The sequence below is a fragment of the Castanea sativa genome, chromosome 9 (assembly GCF_040712315.1).
Source record: "Castanea sativa cultivar Marrone di Chiusa Pesio chromosome 9, ASM4071231v1".
Classification (NCBI taxonomy): domain Eukaryota; kingdom Viridiplantae; phylum Streptophyta; class Magnoliopsida; order Fagales; family Fagaceae; genus Castanea; species Castanea sativa.
In genome coordinates, this window is record NC_134021.1 from 11,583,464 (window position 1) to 11,598,782 (window position 15,319).

General features: G+C 37.1%; 2 protein-coding genes across 2 annotated transcripts; both read right to left on the minus strand.

Moving 5' to 3' along the window:
- Positions 1–1,705: 1,705 nt before the first annotated feature.
- Positions 1,706–12,796, minus strand: LOC142610944 ((21S)-21-acetoxyl-apo-melianone synthase SDR-like). Its single transcript, XM_075782932.1, has 2 exons — positions 12,641–12,796; positions 1,706–2,523 (listed from the first exon to the last, which is right to left on the minus strand). Exons 1-2 carry the CDS (start codon positions 12,658–12,660, stop codon positions 2,208–2,210), a joined length of 336 nt encoding a protein of 111 aa, XP_075639047.1. The 5' UTR covers positions 12,661–12,796; the 3' UTR covers positions 1,706–2,207.
- LOC142608748 ((21S)-21-acetoxyl-apo-melianone synthase SDR-like) lies at positions 1,734–2,150 on the minus strand. Its single transcript, XM_075780432.1, has one exon. The coding sequence runs from the start codon at positions 2,148–2,150 to the stop codon at positions 1,734–1,736; it is 417 nt and encodes a 138-aa protein (XP_075636547.1).
- Positions 12,797–15,319: the final 2,523 nt, after the last annotated feature.

The following is a 15,319-nucleotide window of genomic DNA, read 5'->3' on the forward strand; positions in this document are numbered from 1 at the left end:
TGAGTTTTCCTTTTTGTTTGTAATTGGGTTTTCCTTTTTATTTGTAAGGGCATAATTAGTGGTGGCTTCAGAATTTTTTTCTAGAGGGTCAATAATGACGGAGTTAGGAATTTATTGGTTGGGGGTAAACGTGAGTAAAAAATGAGATGGTTAATTCTTGGTTTTTATTTTTATTTTTTTGTATATACAACTTCCACGTTATATACAATACAACTATATTGTACAATAGTCTAAAAAATTATTAACAGTTTAAAGATCGTTAAGACAACAATCATTGAATGCATAAACAAATAGAATTAAATAACTAATCATACATAATTATCCAATTAATGGTAACTTATTATATTTATATATAAGTTATATTAATTGAATGAAAAAAATATAGAATAAATAAGAATAGTAACACACTTAGGGAGTAGGATTCTGAGTAAGTGTGAAACTAAGAATAAAGAATACTCAAGTAATAAATTTTTGTTTTTGAAGTGTATGGTTTTTTAAATATACACACAATTACTCTCTTGCAATTGGACTAAGAAGTAAAAGATTTTTTAAACTTGGAAATTTATAGAGCACTTATCAAAATACTTGATTGGACATAGAGAAAAACTAAGAAAACATAAATACAAATAAGACATGGAGAAAAACTAAAAAAACATAAAAACTAAGGATCATGTTGAAGCTTATTTCAATTGGGCTTGATAAAAAATTTAAAGTCAAGTTGTTGAAATTTTCGTTGCAGGAGTTAAAACATTTTTATATAATAAAAATTATATATAATTTTCCTTTTTGGTCAGGACCAAAGTTTAAGGATAACGTTTAGATGCAAACTTAGTTGTAACCTAAAACTACAATTCTCACTAAACAAATTAACAAAATTACATATTTTGAAAATCTAATCGTTGAATTATATATTCTTTATTTTCTTAAAAAATATGTCAAATTCCATGTGAATCAAATGTTATTTACTATTCAATCTATAAAATTATATTTGTAAGTATAATTTTAGACTACAAAAACTCAAAATTTGAACATTTAACTATTGATCTTATTGAATGGAAGATAGAAGAAGGAGAAAATGTAATACAATGGTAGATTTGTTAAAATTCACATCCAATAAAAAAATTAAATCGAGTTGTAGCCTTAGTCAACAACCAAGTTTGTTGTCAAATATTGTCCAAAGTTTAATTATGTTAGGTGTCCATTTGAGAATAGCTTATTTAGTTGAAACTGAAAACTTTTTGTTGAAAATACTGTAAATAAAGGTAAAAATTAGCTGAATAGTGCAGTGAGACCCATGTATAGTACCAAAAAGTGTAGTGAGACCCATGCATAGTAACAAAAATAATAATAAAAAGATTTTTTTTCCATGTGCAAGAGTCAAATCTAAACTCTCTATGATCCATTTGGATTGAGAGAGAATAGAGTAAAGTTTGTCAAAAATTAGTTTATTTTCGACGAACTCTACTCTACTCTCCTCTACGATTCCCTCAATCCAAACATACCCTAGTAAAATATGCAAAAGTCACCTTTCATGATTTATTCCTCCAATTCCATAAGCATGGTTATTGGGTAGTAATAAAATCACATTTATTTTGGTTTTGATAAGATACAATCACATATTTATTTAGGATAATAACAGAAAAAATAGTTCCCCACAAAAAGAGGAAAAAAGAAAAACCCATCATCACGAAATCAGCACTCAAAAGGATAAATTTAGCTCCAAAATAATATCTTTATGGAACAATTTTAAAAGCCTTCAACATGGTTGGATTGACCACACTGAACCCACCATCCACCACAAGGTTGAGCCCACTCACAAAATCAGACTCATCACTAGCCAAGTAGAGAGTAGCCCGTGCAATACCCTCTGGCTTAAGAACTTGCCCCTGCAGATTACCCATCTTGGTTGCTCTAACTTCTGCTGCTGCAACAACATCTTCATGCAGACCCTTTGAATTCATGCCTGTCAGCACAGCATAAGGTGAAACACAATTCACTCTTATACCATACTGCCCAAGCTCCGATGCCAAGTTCTTGGCTAGACCCAATATTGCATATTTTGAAGCAGCATAAGAGTGAGTTGAAAGTCCTGCAATTGATGTACAAGCACTAGCAGTAAATAGTATGACACCCTTGCATTGGGGTACCATGACTCTTGCTGCATGTTTGGCTCCTAGGAAAGCACCACCCAAGTTAACCCCGATGCATCAGTCAAGGTCTGCCTTTGTGGTATCCAAAATGCTCCCAAAGGGACGGTCTAAGACGCCTGCATTGTTGTACATGATGTCGAGCTTTCCATGTTTGGCAATGGTTGTGTCTACAAGATTGATAACATCGTCTTCGTTCGATACATCACAGTGGATGTAGCAAACATCTTCACCTAGCTTATTGGCAATGGCTTGGCCTAGTTCATCTTGGATATCGGCTATCACAACTTTGGCACCTTGTTCACGAAATATGCGCACGGCACTTGCTCCAATCCCACTTGCACCCCCGGTGATAATGGCCACCTTGCCCTCCAACCTGAAATTCAAGGCCCATCAATTGAATATTCAAATAAATTATAGGTGTAGACGACTAAATTCTTAGTTCGAAATAAATCAAACAAGTAAAATAGTTTCACAAATGCGAATTTGTATTGATGAATATGTGGTACAATTCTCTGTGATTACAAAAGAGTGATTCTCTGATTCGATCTCCTTGAAAGATTTGTTTATTGGAATTGTGGTAATGTGATTTTGATTTGAACACAAGATATCCTTCAATTTGGCTGAGGAATGGATCGAAGATCTTTGAAACGGAATTACAACGAATCTCTGGCTATGAGCTTGTTAGAAATTCTTTGTTCTTCGTGTTCTTCATGTGTTCTTCGTGTTTGAAAGTTTGTGGTGGAAGTTCTTCGGTGCTTTAGAGGCTTGATTCCATAGAGCTTCGTTGATTTATGGTGTGTTGAGGTTCCTGGAGGCTTTTGAGCTTGATTCCAGTGAACTTGGAGATTTAGGAATATGATTTGGATGATTCCTCTTCGATTATTCTTCGTATTTGAAGGTTTGTGGTGGAAGTTCTTCGGGGCTCTGGAGGCTTGAATCCATAGAGCTTCACCAATTTGTGGTTTGTTGAAGTTTCTAGAGGCTTTTGAGCTTGATTCCAGTGACCTTTGAGATCTAGACAAGTAGTTTGGATGACTTTGCTTCGAATGTTGTCTGTATTTGAGGTTGAAGTTCTTGAAATTCCTAGAGGCTTCAGGGTTTGATTCCGGCAGAGCTTCTGGATTTCTGAACTTAAGATATCTTTCTCCGTCTGTCCGTCTGTCCTGTGTGTCCCCCTAAATGTCTTAGGAATGCTTCTATTTATAGGAGTTTAGGGGTGGGCGAGCGACACGTGGCGGAGTCTGATTGGTGACACATGTCATAACCTGATTGGTCCGCTTATGTCATCGCTTACACGTGCAGGGCTGCTTGTGTCATCGCTTACGCATACTGATGCAGTTTCATGCCTTTATTTCAATGACACTTGGCAAATTTCTATTGGTTTCTGAATAGTGATGGCAAAACCTAGCAGTAGTACGTGGCGCTTTGTAATTGGTTGTATTTTGTGGACTTGGTAGTATGATGTGTTAGCTTGTGATAGGTCGGGAATTTTCCCTTTCTACAAATGCCCCCTCGAGACTCGTTCATGCACACAGTTTTGGAGTGTGGTGAGTGCATGAGTCTTGAAAGAAAATGGATTTTTTTTATACTTGACTCTTCTAGTGAAATGTTGAAGGTGGTGGAGTTTTTAACAGGATGAAGTAATTGTAGAAGAGTAGACCCACCCATATGAAAGGCTTTGATGAGATCGAGAAGGGCTCTGCGAGTTTTTGAATGTACTCGTGTGACCGAGCTTTCTCAGTAGAGGTTAAGCTGAGGTAATTTCAGAAGAGTATTTTGGATCATTGGTGGCAATCACAAGGTGTTGAAGATGGAGAAGAGGTGAGAATGTTGGCTGGATACAGCATGCAGAGCTCTGGAGCTAGCCTCTTATTTTTAAGAACTTCTGGTGAAGTTATATCTGAAGGGTATACTTCGGATCACAGAGAGAACATGTGGGAGTGTGGTTGAATGTGCATGTGTTATTACATCACTCAGGTTAATTTGAGGTAATTTCAGAAGGGATTCTGGGTTTGTTGATGTTGATGGTGAAGAAGATGGTGATGAAGCAAAGTGAATGGGTGAAACATATGACACCATGGCCCTGACCCTGCATGTTGGGGACTCTCTGGCGTAGATGTCTCCGGGAAGTACACCTTCGGATGTGGGACTGGCTGCATGCTGAATGAGGTCCGACGGCAAGTCGTTGAATACGCATGTGTAACTGGACCATACTGACGGACATTAAATTGAAGTAATTTCAAAGTATATTTTCTGAAATTCTTCAAGCTGATCTTAAGTTGGAGTAATTCCAGAAAGTGTGTTTTGTGGTACCAGCAATGATGACCTTTGGGCTCCGCGTTGGTGGAAACACGGAATGAGGCTTTGGCGACCATTTGCCGACACCAAAGGATAATTTCTGATGAGCTGGTACCTTGGAGGTTATCGTAAGTGTTGGATGGGAGACAATTTGTAGGATACCCCAACACTTTTTACCACCTTCACCTAATGCAACTTTGTTGGGAAAGCACAACAAATGAAAGGTGGAGCTAACTTGTGATTATGGTTTTAGAAACCAGCCAAGCTGCTGTTTGTTCCAAACCACTGCTTCTAATGGGAGACCAAATAGTTGGAGAGAGACTATGGAAGCCCTGATTTTAGGAATAGGTGTCTCTGCTGGACTTGGATTTCCTAGCCAACCAAGTCCAAGGAAGCATGGAAGGTTGATGCAGACCTTGTTATGAATAACTTTATGAACAAATGTGGTCGTTAAGTAGGGAAACAAAATTTGTTTGAATCCTAAAATAGCGATGATGTTGTGAGAAGGGTTTCTACTGAACCATGAGAGGGTTGATTTCAAACTGATTATGAAGCGATTTTGGTTGCTAGGTGTTGAGAATGATGAGGCCACAGTGAGAAATGGCCGTGAGAAGGAGGATTTGAAAATTTGAAAGAAGCAAATCTTCATTTCATGATTCAGTGTATGTGTGTGTGTTTTTTTTTTTTTGATGGGCTTTAGTGAATCCGGCCCTTCTATTTATAGCGAAGAGACAAAGAACGATAGTTGAGAACAGCGGACGAGACCTTTTGGTGAGAATGGTGGACGAGAACGGTAGGCACCGAATGAGAATGTTAGGTTGGAGACTGGTAGGCACCGACGGAAATGGTAGGCTGAAGTAGTGACTCAATGTAATTTCAATTTTGAGACATACTTGTGAGAGTTCTTCTGTTCTTTAAAAGGAGAGCCTTGACCAAGTCTGGAGGATAATTTTGAGGGAATCCAGACCAAATGGATGGATCTCAAATTATGATCTTGAAAGCTTAAATTTTGGACACCGCTAGTACTTTGGAGAAGTGGGTCAGATTAGTAGTTTCTAAGTCCAAAACAAATACCTAGATTTCAAAATCAAAATCTTTGTGAAAACCTGATAGGACAAGCTTTGCTCGAACATCTTGATTTTCGATCAAAGTTTACATCAAAGCCAATAGTTGTAGAATCACAATATTTGAGCAATTTTGGATTCTCAAATGAATAAATAGACCCCAAAATTGGAAAGTACGCGAAAAATTAAGCAAGACAGGTCAATCTTAAAAATTTTGACTTTTGGTCAAAATTTGTGCAAAAGTCAATTTTTTAGAAATTGGACTGTTGTGCAATTTTCGAGTTTCGGTTGAAGAAACAGACCCCAAAATTGGAAAGTACGCGAAAAATTGAGTGGGACAGGCCCGTTTTGAAAATTTTGACTTTTTGGTCAAAGTCAAAGTTAAAGTCCTAATTTGTCAAAGCATTTTTTTTTCAGGCGGTCCGGATCCGGGTCGGTTTTTCGGGTCAAACCGGTTGGTGGACGATGACGTCATCAGTGACTTCATACGCCCCACCTGGCACGTGTGACGCGTGTGACACGCGTGGGAGAGATAGCCGGCGCGTGTAAGCGCGTGGAGGGTGAGGATGGCGCGTGGAAGCGCGTGTCAATTGAGGAAACTTTCGTCGGAGCTTTTGGCGGCGCGTGTCTGTGATTTTGGGCCTGAAATTTTCAGGTTTTGTAGTTATAAGCCCGTAGAAGACCCCTATATGGTCGGTTTTGTGAAATTGTGCACAGATTTGCACAATTTTGATGGACTAAACCGGTGGTCATCGCGAGCTTGTGGTAGCGCGTGGTGGCGCATGGTTGATTGTTTGGACCTAAAAATTTCAGGTTTTGTAGATCGAAGGCCGATAGCTCTAATGGTGGCATCGGTTTTGTAAAATTGTTCTCAGATTTGCACAGATTTGAATGAGAAACCCGCGGGTCACTGAGAATTTGTGGCCATGTGTGGCAGCGCGTGGCCGGGTATCTGGGCCTGAAATTTTCAGGTTTGGTGGATCGAAGGCTGTAGAAGACTCATGTGGGTTGATTTTTGTGTCATCTTGTCAAAGGATTCAGAAATTTGGAAGAGAAGCCAGCATGCATTTATGGACTTCGTTGCTATCTTCTTGTTTATTAGAAGTCCTCAGAGGATTTTTTTGGCATCTTGTCAGAGGATTTAGAAATTCAGAAGAGGAGACGGCGCACTTTGTTGGACTGGTTGCCATCTTAGTCTTCTTTGTGGTTCTGACATAGTTGAAATCTCAGACTTTCAAGTCAGTAGCACAGTCAGTTTGAACCATGAATAATGCTAGAGATACAAATAATTTTACAAACTGCTAATGTGGTGAGTAGTTTGTTGGTATGAAAAAGTGATATTAATGGTATGCTTAGATACAAACCAACAAGAGGTTGACCACATCAAAAAATGTTGTAAAATAATTTGTGGTGGTAGCATTACTTTTGAACAATATGCGGACTAGAACTTTATCCCAAGTCTAATGCAATCAATTCTTTCTGACAACGTGATCTTCTTTTGGGTACTAAGTGCAGTATTTTCTTGACTTTGAATGCCTTTGAGTTGCAAAATTTGACTTCAAATAATATCCGTTTGGTGGCAACATTTTCATGGCTTGCCAACTTTCTTCATTTTTCTTGTCTATTATCTCAGAAGTTTTCTATATAAAGGCATGCTATTGCCTTCATCACTGAGGCACATGCTCAACCTTCAGCTTTCTTCTCTTCCTTTCAATTTTTTTATTATTTTATTATTTTGTATATATATATATATATTTTAAGTGCTATGAGATCTTTTTCCCTGACAAATTTTTTTGTTGCTTGTTTTTGTTATGCAGCAATATCAATAATCTTTGCAAAGTAGCCACATCACGAGTCTTGGCCATTGAAGTCGCACCAGCATTTGTCCTTGTACTGAAGCTGCACTGACGCTCTTCTTTTGCCATAAAGCTGCCTCGACACTTTATTTGCATGGCCATGCCGATATTTACTGTTGCCATGAAGCCATATCAACACTTTATTCACAGCAAAGCCGTGCCAACATTCATCTTTACCATGAAACCACGTTAACAGTTCATCTGCACCAAAGCCGTGCTGACATCCATCTTTACCATGAAGCAATGTCAACACTTTATTTGCATCGAAGCCGTGCCGATATTTATCGTTGCCATGAAACCACGTCAACAGTTCATTTGCACCAAAGCCATGCCGACATCCATCTTTACCATGAAGCAACGTCAACACTTCCTTTGCATCAAAGCCATGCCGATATTTATTGTTGCCATGAAGCCATATCAACACTTCATTCACAGCAAAGTCATGCCAACATTCATCTTTACCATGAAGCCACGTCAACAGTTCATCTGCACCGAAGCCGTGCCGACATCCATCTTTGCCATGAAGCCATATCAACACTTCATTCACAGCAAAGCCATGCCAACATTCATCTTTGCCATGAAGCCATGTCAACAATTCATCTGCACCAAAGCCATGCGGACATCTGTCTATACTATGAAGCAACGTCAACATTCCACATTTGGCACTTGCATTCGCATTGAAGTTGCACTAATATTGGCCTTCATAATAAAGCTTGAAGTTTCAAGAAGCTCCCATCAAGACTTTGAGGATGCAAAGAGATTCCAACAAGATGTTGAAGTTTCAAGAAGCTCCCATCAAGACCTTGAGGATGCAAAGAGACGCCAACAAAACCTTGGAGTTGTGAGAAGAATGCCACCATGATTTTGACATTGCACAAACATGCCCTTAGAGGAGAGATGATGCAGCACCAACTTCAGATGTTTGGAGGAAGGTGACGTTGTCTAGATTTCAGAGACATGATGTGAAACAACACCACTCAGATTGGAGATGATGTGGTTCAAATTTCAGAGCTATGAAGTAGCACAACCTAGAAGAGAGATGATGTAGCTTAGACTTACAAGGTACAAGAAGATGCCCCCAGGAGATAAGTGATGCAAAGCATACTTCATAAACATGGGAGAATGTCTATAGAAGATGGGGAATGCCATGCAGACTTCATTTCTTGCAAAAGAAGTTGAAGACTTTATTTTACTCCACAACCAAGAAGCAACTTATATTTATCATCATTTCAAGGAAAGCTAAGCAACGTTAGCTCCTTACAGTCTTCATTTTCTACCATAACGACTTTTGAAAAACTCCTCAAGTTAGACTGACAATCCTTCTTCTTTTCATGTGACTGAACTTAGTAAAAAGTACTAAGCTGCCTACGTACCCCGGAGAGGGATCAAGTCATTACATAGTTCAACAAATTTTTTTTTTTTTTTTGATGATTTTTTTTATGGTTTTGATGATTTTTTTTTTCATGGTTTTGATTTTTTTTTTGTTTTTTTTTTTTTTACAAAAAGGGAGGGCTCACGTGCGTAATCCTCGCCCTACACCCCACGGCATTTCATGGGTACCAATTGCGCAATAGTGGGTATCACCTCTAATCGAACTTGAGACCTTGGCCTCAAAGGCGACATGGGCATCCAGCCACTACGCCACACTCGCAAATGGTGACATAGAGTGGGATTAATTTCTCCTTATTTGTACACTTTCAAAGGTAATGGGAAGACATCATGTACCCTTGTAGTGCTACAGTAGGTAGTTTAAACTCTTATCGAGGAGCCGTTCTTGATTTTCAAGCATAAAAGCATTTGAGGAACTTCCCATTGATGGGGCCGATCCTTACACCCTCCTGATCAATCAATTTGTCAGCCTTATTGGTGTTTGCCCCCTACTTGAGAGTTGGTAGTACATCACAAGCAACGGTCACATGGTTTGACCCGACAACTTCATCAAGGTCTAGATCAATCTTGTTTTCTTTGGCAAGTTTCATGATTTGTTCTTTGAAGACGAAGCATTTTTGAATTGGGTGGCCAATGATGCGATGATATTTGCAGTAGTTAGGGTCATCAACTTTCCCTATGTCTTCTGGTCGCTTGCATTCTGGTAATTCAACCAGCTTCAATTGCAATAGTTGTTCTAAGATGTTTGGCACATCTTCATCGGGGAACGGATACGCTTTTTGCTCACGTTCCTTAAAGGTCAGACGACGCATTTTGTTCTTTTGCCATCCTTCAAGTTGTTTTTCATTTGCCTTTGCTTCTCTCCTTGGAACCTTAACTATGGCAGTGTTAACAGTTATTGGGTCTTTAAGATTGCCTTTTGCATTCCTGTCATTCATCTTTACTTCCTTTCTGCTTTCCTCAGGTATGGGAGGTTTTGTATTTCCGTGGCTAGAGATACTCAATTCCATGTCATGTGCACGAGTTGCTAATTCTTCGAATGTTCGGGGCTTTATCCCTTGCAGGATGTACAGAAGTCCCCAGTGCATGCCTTGGATGCACATTTCTACAGCAGATATTTCAGAAAGTCTATCCTTACAGTCTAGACTCAAAGAACGTCATCGATTGATATAGTCAACAACGGGCTCGTCTTTCCACTGCTTAGTATTGGTAAGCTCCACCATGCTTACCGTACGGCGTGTGCTGTAGAACCGGTTGAGAAACTCCCTTTCAAGTTGTTCCCAACTATCGATTGACTCGGGTTCTAAGTCTGTATACCAATCAAAGGCATTCCCTTTTAGTGAATGAACGAATTGCTTTACAAAGAGGCCTCCTTGAGTCCCTGCGTTCTCGCAAGTTTCTACAAAGTGAACAACGTGTTGCTTAGGGTTTCCCTTTCCATCAAATTGCAAGAACTTAGGGGGTTGATACCCATTTGGCATTCTCATATTATTAATGCGCTTCGTATAGGGTTTCGAATATATGAGAGAATTTGTAGAAGAACCTCCATATTGTGCTCGTATGGTATTCGTTATCATGTCCTGCAGTTGTTGGACAGATATTGAGGCCATTGAGGTGGATTGTTCTTGTTGGGGAGTGTTTTCAATTTCTTTCCCTTCATCATCCTTCGTAGATGTGAATTTATGACCATGGCTTGATTCACCAAGATCTTGTGCTTCGAGTTTGTTCATTAAAGTTGCAATTTGGAGGTCCTTATCTTCAAGTGCTTTTGTGAGAAGGACGGCCCTTTGTTCCATTTCAGCCATCTTTTCTTCCATGGTAGAGGTGTTAGTTATCATGACTGACACAACTTCCACAGATGATGGAGAAGGAAGTGAATTGAAGTAAGCACGTGAAATCTCATCTTTTGGGTTCCCTTTGATGAAAGAGAAATCGTGCGACCAATTTCTTGTGAAGGAAGAAGGGGATTTGCCCCCATACTTGAGGTGTTCCAAGGTGGAGATGTCCTTGTTGATGACCTTGTTTCTTATAAGAAGGTCTAAGGAGATGATTGTCTAGACCTTGGCTTCCTTGGTTGATTGAGATTGAAGTTGATTGTGAGCTTTAGGTTGGCTACAATTGATTGCTCCAATGCAACTGCTGGTGGTAGTCGTACCAAGTTTAATTGAAGCAGCTATTGTTGGAGCTTAAATGTTCTTGCTAGAGGCCATTGAAGTTGGTAGCAAGATGATGAAAATTTCTTTCTTTGAAGGAGAATGAGATGAGAGGCAGAGAGGTCCCACCGGGCGTGCCAGAATTTGTAGATGACTAAATTCTTAGTTCGAAATAAATCAAACAAGTAAAATAGTTTCACAAATACGAATTTGTATTGATGAATATGTGGTACAATTCTCTGTGATTACAAAAGAGTGATCCTCTGATTCGATCTCCTTGAAAGATTTGTTGATTGGAATTGTGGTAATGTGATTTTGATTTGAACACAAGATATCCTTCAATTTGGCTGAGGAATGGATCGAAGATCTTTGAAACAGAATTACAACGAATCTCTGGCTATGAGCTTGTTAGAAATTCTTTGTTCTTCGTGTTCTTCGTGTTTGAAGGTTTGTGGTGGAAGTTCTTCGGTGCTTTAGAGGCTTGATTTCGTAGAGCTTCGTTGATTTATGGTATGCTGAGGTTCCTGGAGGCTTTTGAGCTTGATTCCAGTGAACTTTGAGATTTAGGAATATGATTTGGATGATTCCTCTTCGATTATTCTTCGTATTTGAAGGTTTGTGGTGGAAGTTCTTCGGGGCTTTGGAGGCTTGAATCCGTAGAGCTTCACCAATTTGTGATTTGTTGAGGTTTCTAGAGGCTTTTGAGCTTGATTCCAGTGACCTTTGAGATCTAGACAAGTAGTTTGGATGACTTTGTTTCGAATGTTGTCTGTATTTGAGGTTGAAGTTCTTGAAATTCCTGGAGGCTTCGGGGTTTGATTCCGGCAGAGCTTCTGGATTTCTAAACTCAAGATATCTTTCTCCGTCTGTCCGTCTGTCCTGTGTGTCCCCCTAAATGTCTTAGGAAGGCTTCTATTTATAGGAGTTTAGGGGTGGGTGAGCGACACGTGGCGGAGTCTGATTGGTGACACATGTCATAACTTGATTGGTCCGCTTATGTCATCGCTTACACGTGCAGGGCTGCCTGTGTCATCGCTTACACGTGCAAGGCTGCTTGTGTCATCGCTTACACCTGCTGATGCAGTTTCATGCCTTTATTTCAATGACACTTAGCAAATTTCTATTGGTTTCTGAATAGTGATGGCAAAACCTAGTAGCAGTACGTGGCGTTTTGTAATTTGTTGTATTTTGTGGACTTGGTAGTATGATGTGTCAGCTTGTGATAGGTCGGGAATTTCCCCTCTCTACAATAAGATTTAAGGGTTGGTTACTAATAGTTTGAAAAAATTAGCTGATTCAAGTTGAGGGATTGAAAAAGGTAGAGGAAAACCAAAAATCATTTTAGTAGTGACGTGTCAATTAAGGAACTAACAAAAAGTAAAATTTTAGATACAAAAATAGAAAAAAATAGAGCAAAATAATATACATGGCCAATCCTAACTAATCCGTTGAGGATTTATAGCCGACTTCAAAATTTTGGACTAAGACTTTGTTGTTATTGTGAAAAATTATTTATTATACTTTTAAATTCCACCAATCTCATTCATTAATTGTCAAGATAAGTTTGTAGACTTTATGTAGTTAAATTTGTACTAATAGTTTTAGCATCGTTCTCCTCTCACACGATGCTTATAAACAGAGGCTAGCATCAATTTTGCCTATTACAGAAGCAGTCCTGCGTGATTGAAACCTCTATGTGTTGTAATTAAAGAACGGCATAAGCATATTACCTTTTGTAAGTACCGTTCATCTTCACCACAAGCTGTGTCCAGAAGGAAATGGAGTAAAATGATTAATTAGGACTTTGAAGTGGTTCTGATGTTCCTTTATGTTTAGGCATTTATAGGGTGGAGATCACAATATATCCAATAAAAATAATCGCTTACATATGTTAGTCAGAATATGAAACATAAAAAAATTAATATGTAAGGTGAATGCCTGAATGGTTCATGGTCAAGGATAAAATTATAAACTAACTGAATTTTAGGGCGTAGCAAGTATAATATATATTATTATTATTCTACGGAAAAAAAAGTAAGAAAAACTACTACGTCAAAGACAACATATAAAAAAATATATTTGATATGATTCGTTCAAAAAGTTTGAAAACAATTACTTCTTCTTCTTTTCTTTTTTTTTTTTTTTTTTTTTGAGGAGAAGGTTATTCTTTAAGTATCTTAATCCAACTCCAACAAATTATACGAAAAGATTTGTGTCCTTAACTTATGGTTTATATAATGATAAACATCATTATAAAGGGATATATCCTAGAGTACCATTTAATTGCTATCGACGTATTGGCGTATGTCATTGAGTTTGAGTGATGAGAGATTATTATGCAATTTCTTACGGGATTGTTTTGTACCTCATGTCTTATATATTATATGGTTTCTCCGGTCACGTATCACTGCATCCACACTGTCTTGTTTATCAATGTGAAGACTTTAGTAGCTTGCAAAGGGTTTGTTGCGTAAATACAGTTTTCTTTTGCTTAAAAACAGTTGTCACCTAATCAATCACACAATTTCATAATGCAATAATAATCATACTTCCGATTATGGCTATTAAAAATTTCATATGATTTATTGGTGTGGGAGATTGATATCCTATTTTCTAGGATTGACCGAATTCATGTAGATTGTAGCAAATATAATTTAATTTAATTGATTCATTAAAAATATATAATAATAAAATCCCATTTAATTTTTAATTGTAATTGACTTTGATTGTTGTGATTACTATATATCAACAAAAATTACTTGCATGTTGTGCACTTGTGTTCCATCACCATCTGTGAGAGCACATGAAAGGATAGAGGCAAGGAAAATTATTGAATACTTTGAGAGTACCATAAATGAGTACCATAAATGTGTATTTTCCATTCTCACATAAAATGTAGGTTTCACCATGGATTTAATTAGTGAGACACATGATTATGTGAGAGAGGAGAATATACATTTATGGTATTTCGAGAGTATTGTATAATTACCCGGTGAGGTGATCATAGGAGAAGAGGGTCTAAAACTTCTCTTAGGTGAGCTTTCCCTGCCTCTATCAAGTACGGATTTGTTAACAAGATTTAATCATTTAATTGTAATTGATCTTAATCATTATAAATGCTAGTCAGTAATTTCTATAATTCATGAGATTTTATTTTTATTTTTTATTTTTTGATAATTCAATATTTACAACAGGGAGAGAGGATATGAACACTAGATATCATAAACACACCAAACAATATAACCAAGAAAAATGAGGGATTGTCTCACATTAATAAAACCAAGAAAAATCTTATAACATCCACACTTTACATAAATAAATAGTTAGTGCACTATTTCATTAAATTTTTTAACAAGATTTTTTGCTAGGTATTATATTATATAAAATATTACATCTCATTAAAAGAATTTAGGAATATAGATTGTTAATTACTGTTTTTTTTAAATCATAAATTATTAATTTCTGCGATGCTAAAAGTATACAGATTTTACTACATATAGTTTACATACTAAGATGTTATAAAACACAACAACAAAAAAAAGCAATTCAATAATTCATTTATTAGGTTGTTGAATAAGAGATTTATGATTCAATTTTTGCCTACCAAAAAAAAAAAAAAAAAATGAACCGATTGGTATCTTGGTCTGATAATAAAAGGTTATCAATAGAAGCAAATGTCATAAGTTGAAACTCTCTAAAAAAAATATTATTAGATTGTTGAAGCCTACTAGTCATATTTATTGCCACATTAATTCATAACCTCTATATAGTAAAACTTATAATACCTTTAACATTTTAATATTAAGACTTAAGATTAAGGAAAAGGATCCCATTTATTTCAAGTTGTCTCCAATTCACCCATTGTATTTAAATTGTCACATCATTTAGAATTTAATATGAACAATAAAATGGATATGTTTCAAATAGTGAAAGATTGTTTTATATATATATATATATATATATATATATATATATATATATATATATATATATATATATTATAAAGAATATAAACATATGGGTAATTCTACCATACCCCCTCTTTGGGGGAGGGGGTATGGTAGGCACTAGTAGTCAACTTGTTGTACTTGATTACCAAATCTTCACATTTGACGATTCTATCCTTACATTATACAGTTCTAACATCACTTGTTCTTTTGTCATATTTGATGGTTTTTTTTTTTTTCACATTTGACGGTTCCATCCTCATATTGTGTAGTTTCAACATCACATGTGATAGTTCTTTTGTCACATTTGGTGGTTCTTTTATTTTTTCTTACATTTGACTGTTTCATCCTCGCATTTTGCAGTTCCAACATCACATTTGACAGGACTTTAATCACATTTAATGGTTCCCTTAATTTTTTCCTCACATTTGACATTTTCATCCTCACATTGTGCAGTACTAA

Bases quoted from the DNA above. Each gene is read 5' to 3' on its own strand.
- LOC142608748 (XM_075780432.1), bottom strand. From the start codon at position 2,150: ATGGTACCCCAATGCAAGGGTGTCATACTATTTACTGCTAGTGCTTGT.
- LOC142610944 (XM_075782932.1), bottom strand. From the start codon at position 12,660: ATGAACGGTACTTACAAAAG. The intron at 2,524-12,640 runs GTAATATGCTTA...CTTGAATTTCAG, and splicing joins ATGAACGGTACTTACAAAAG to GTTGGAGGGCAAGGTGGCCA.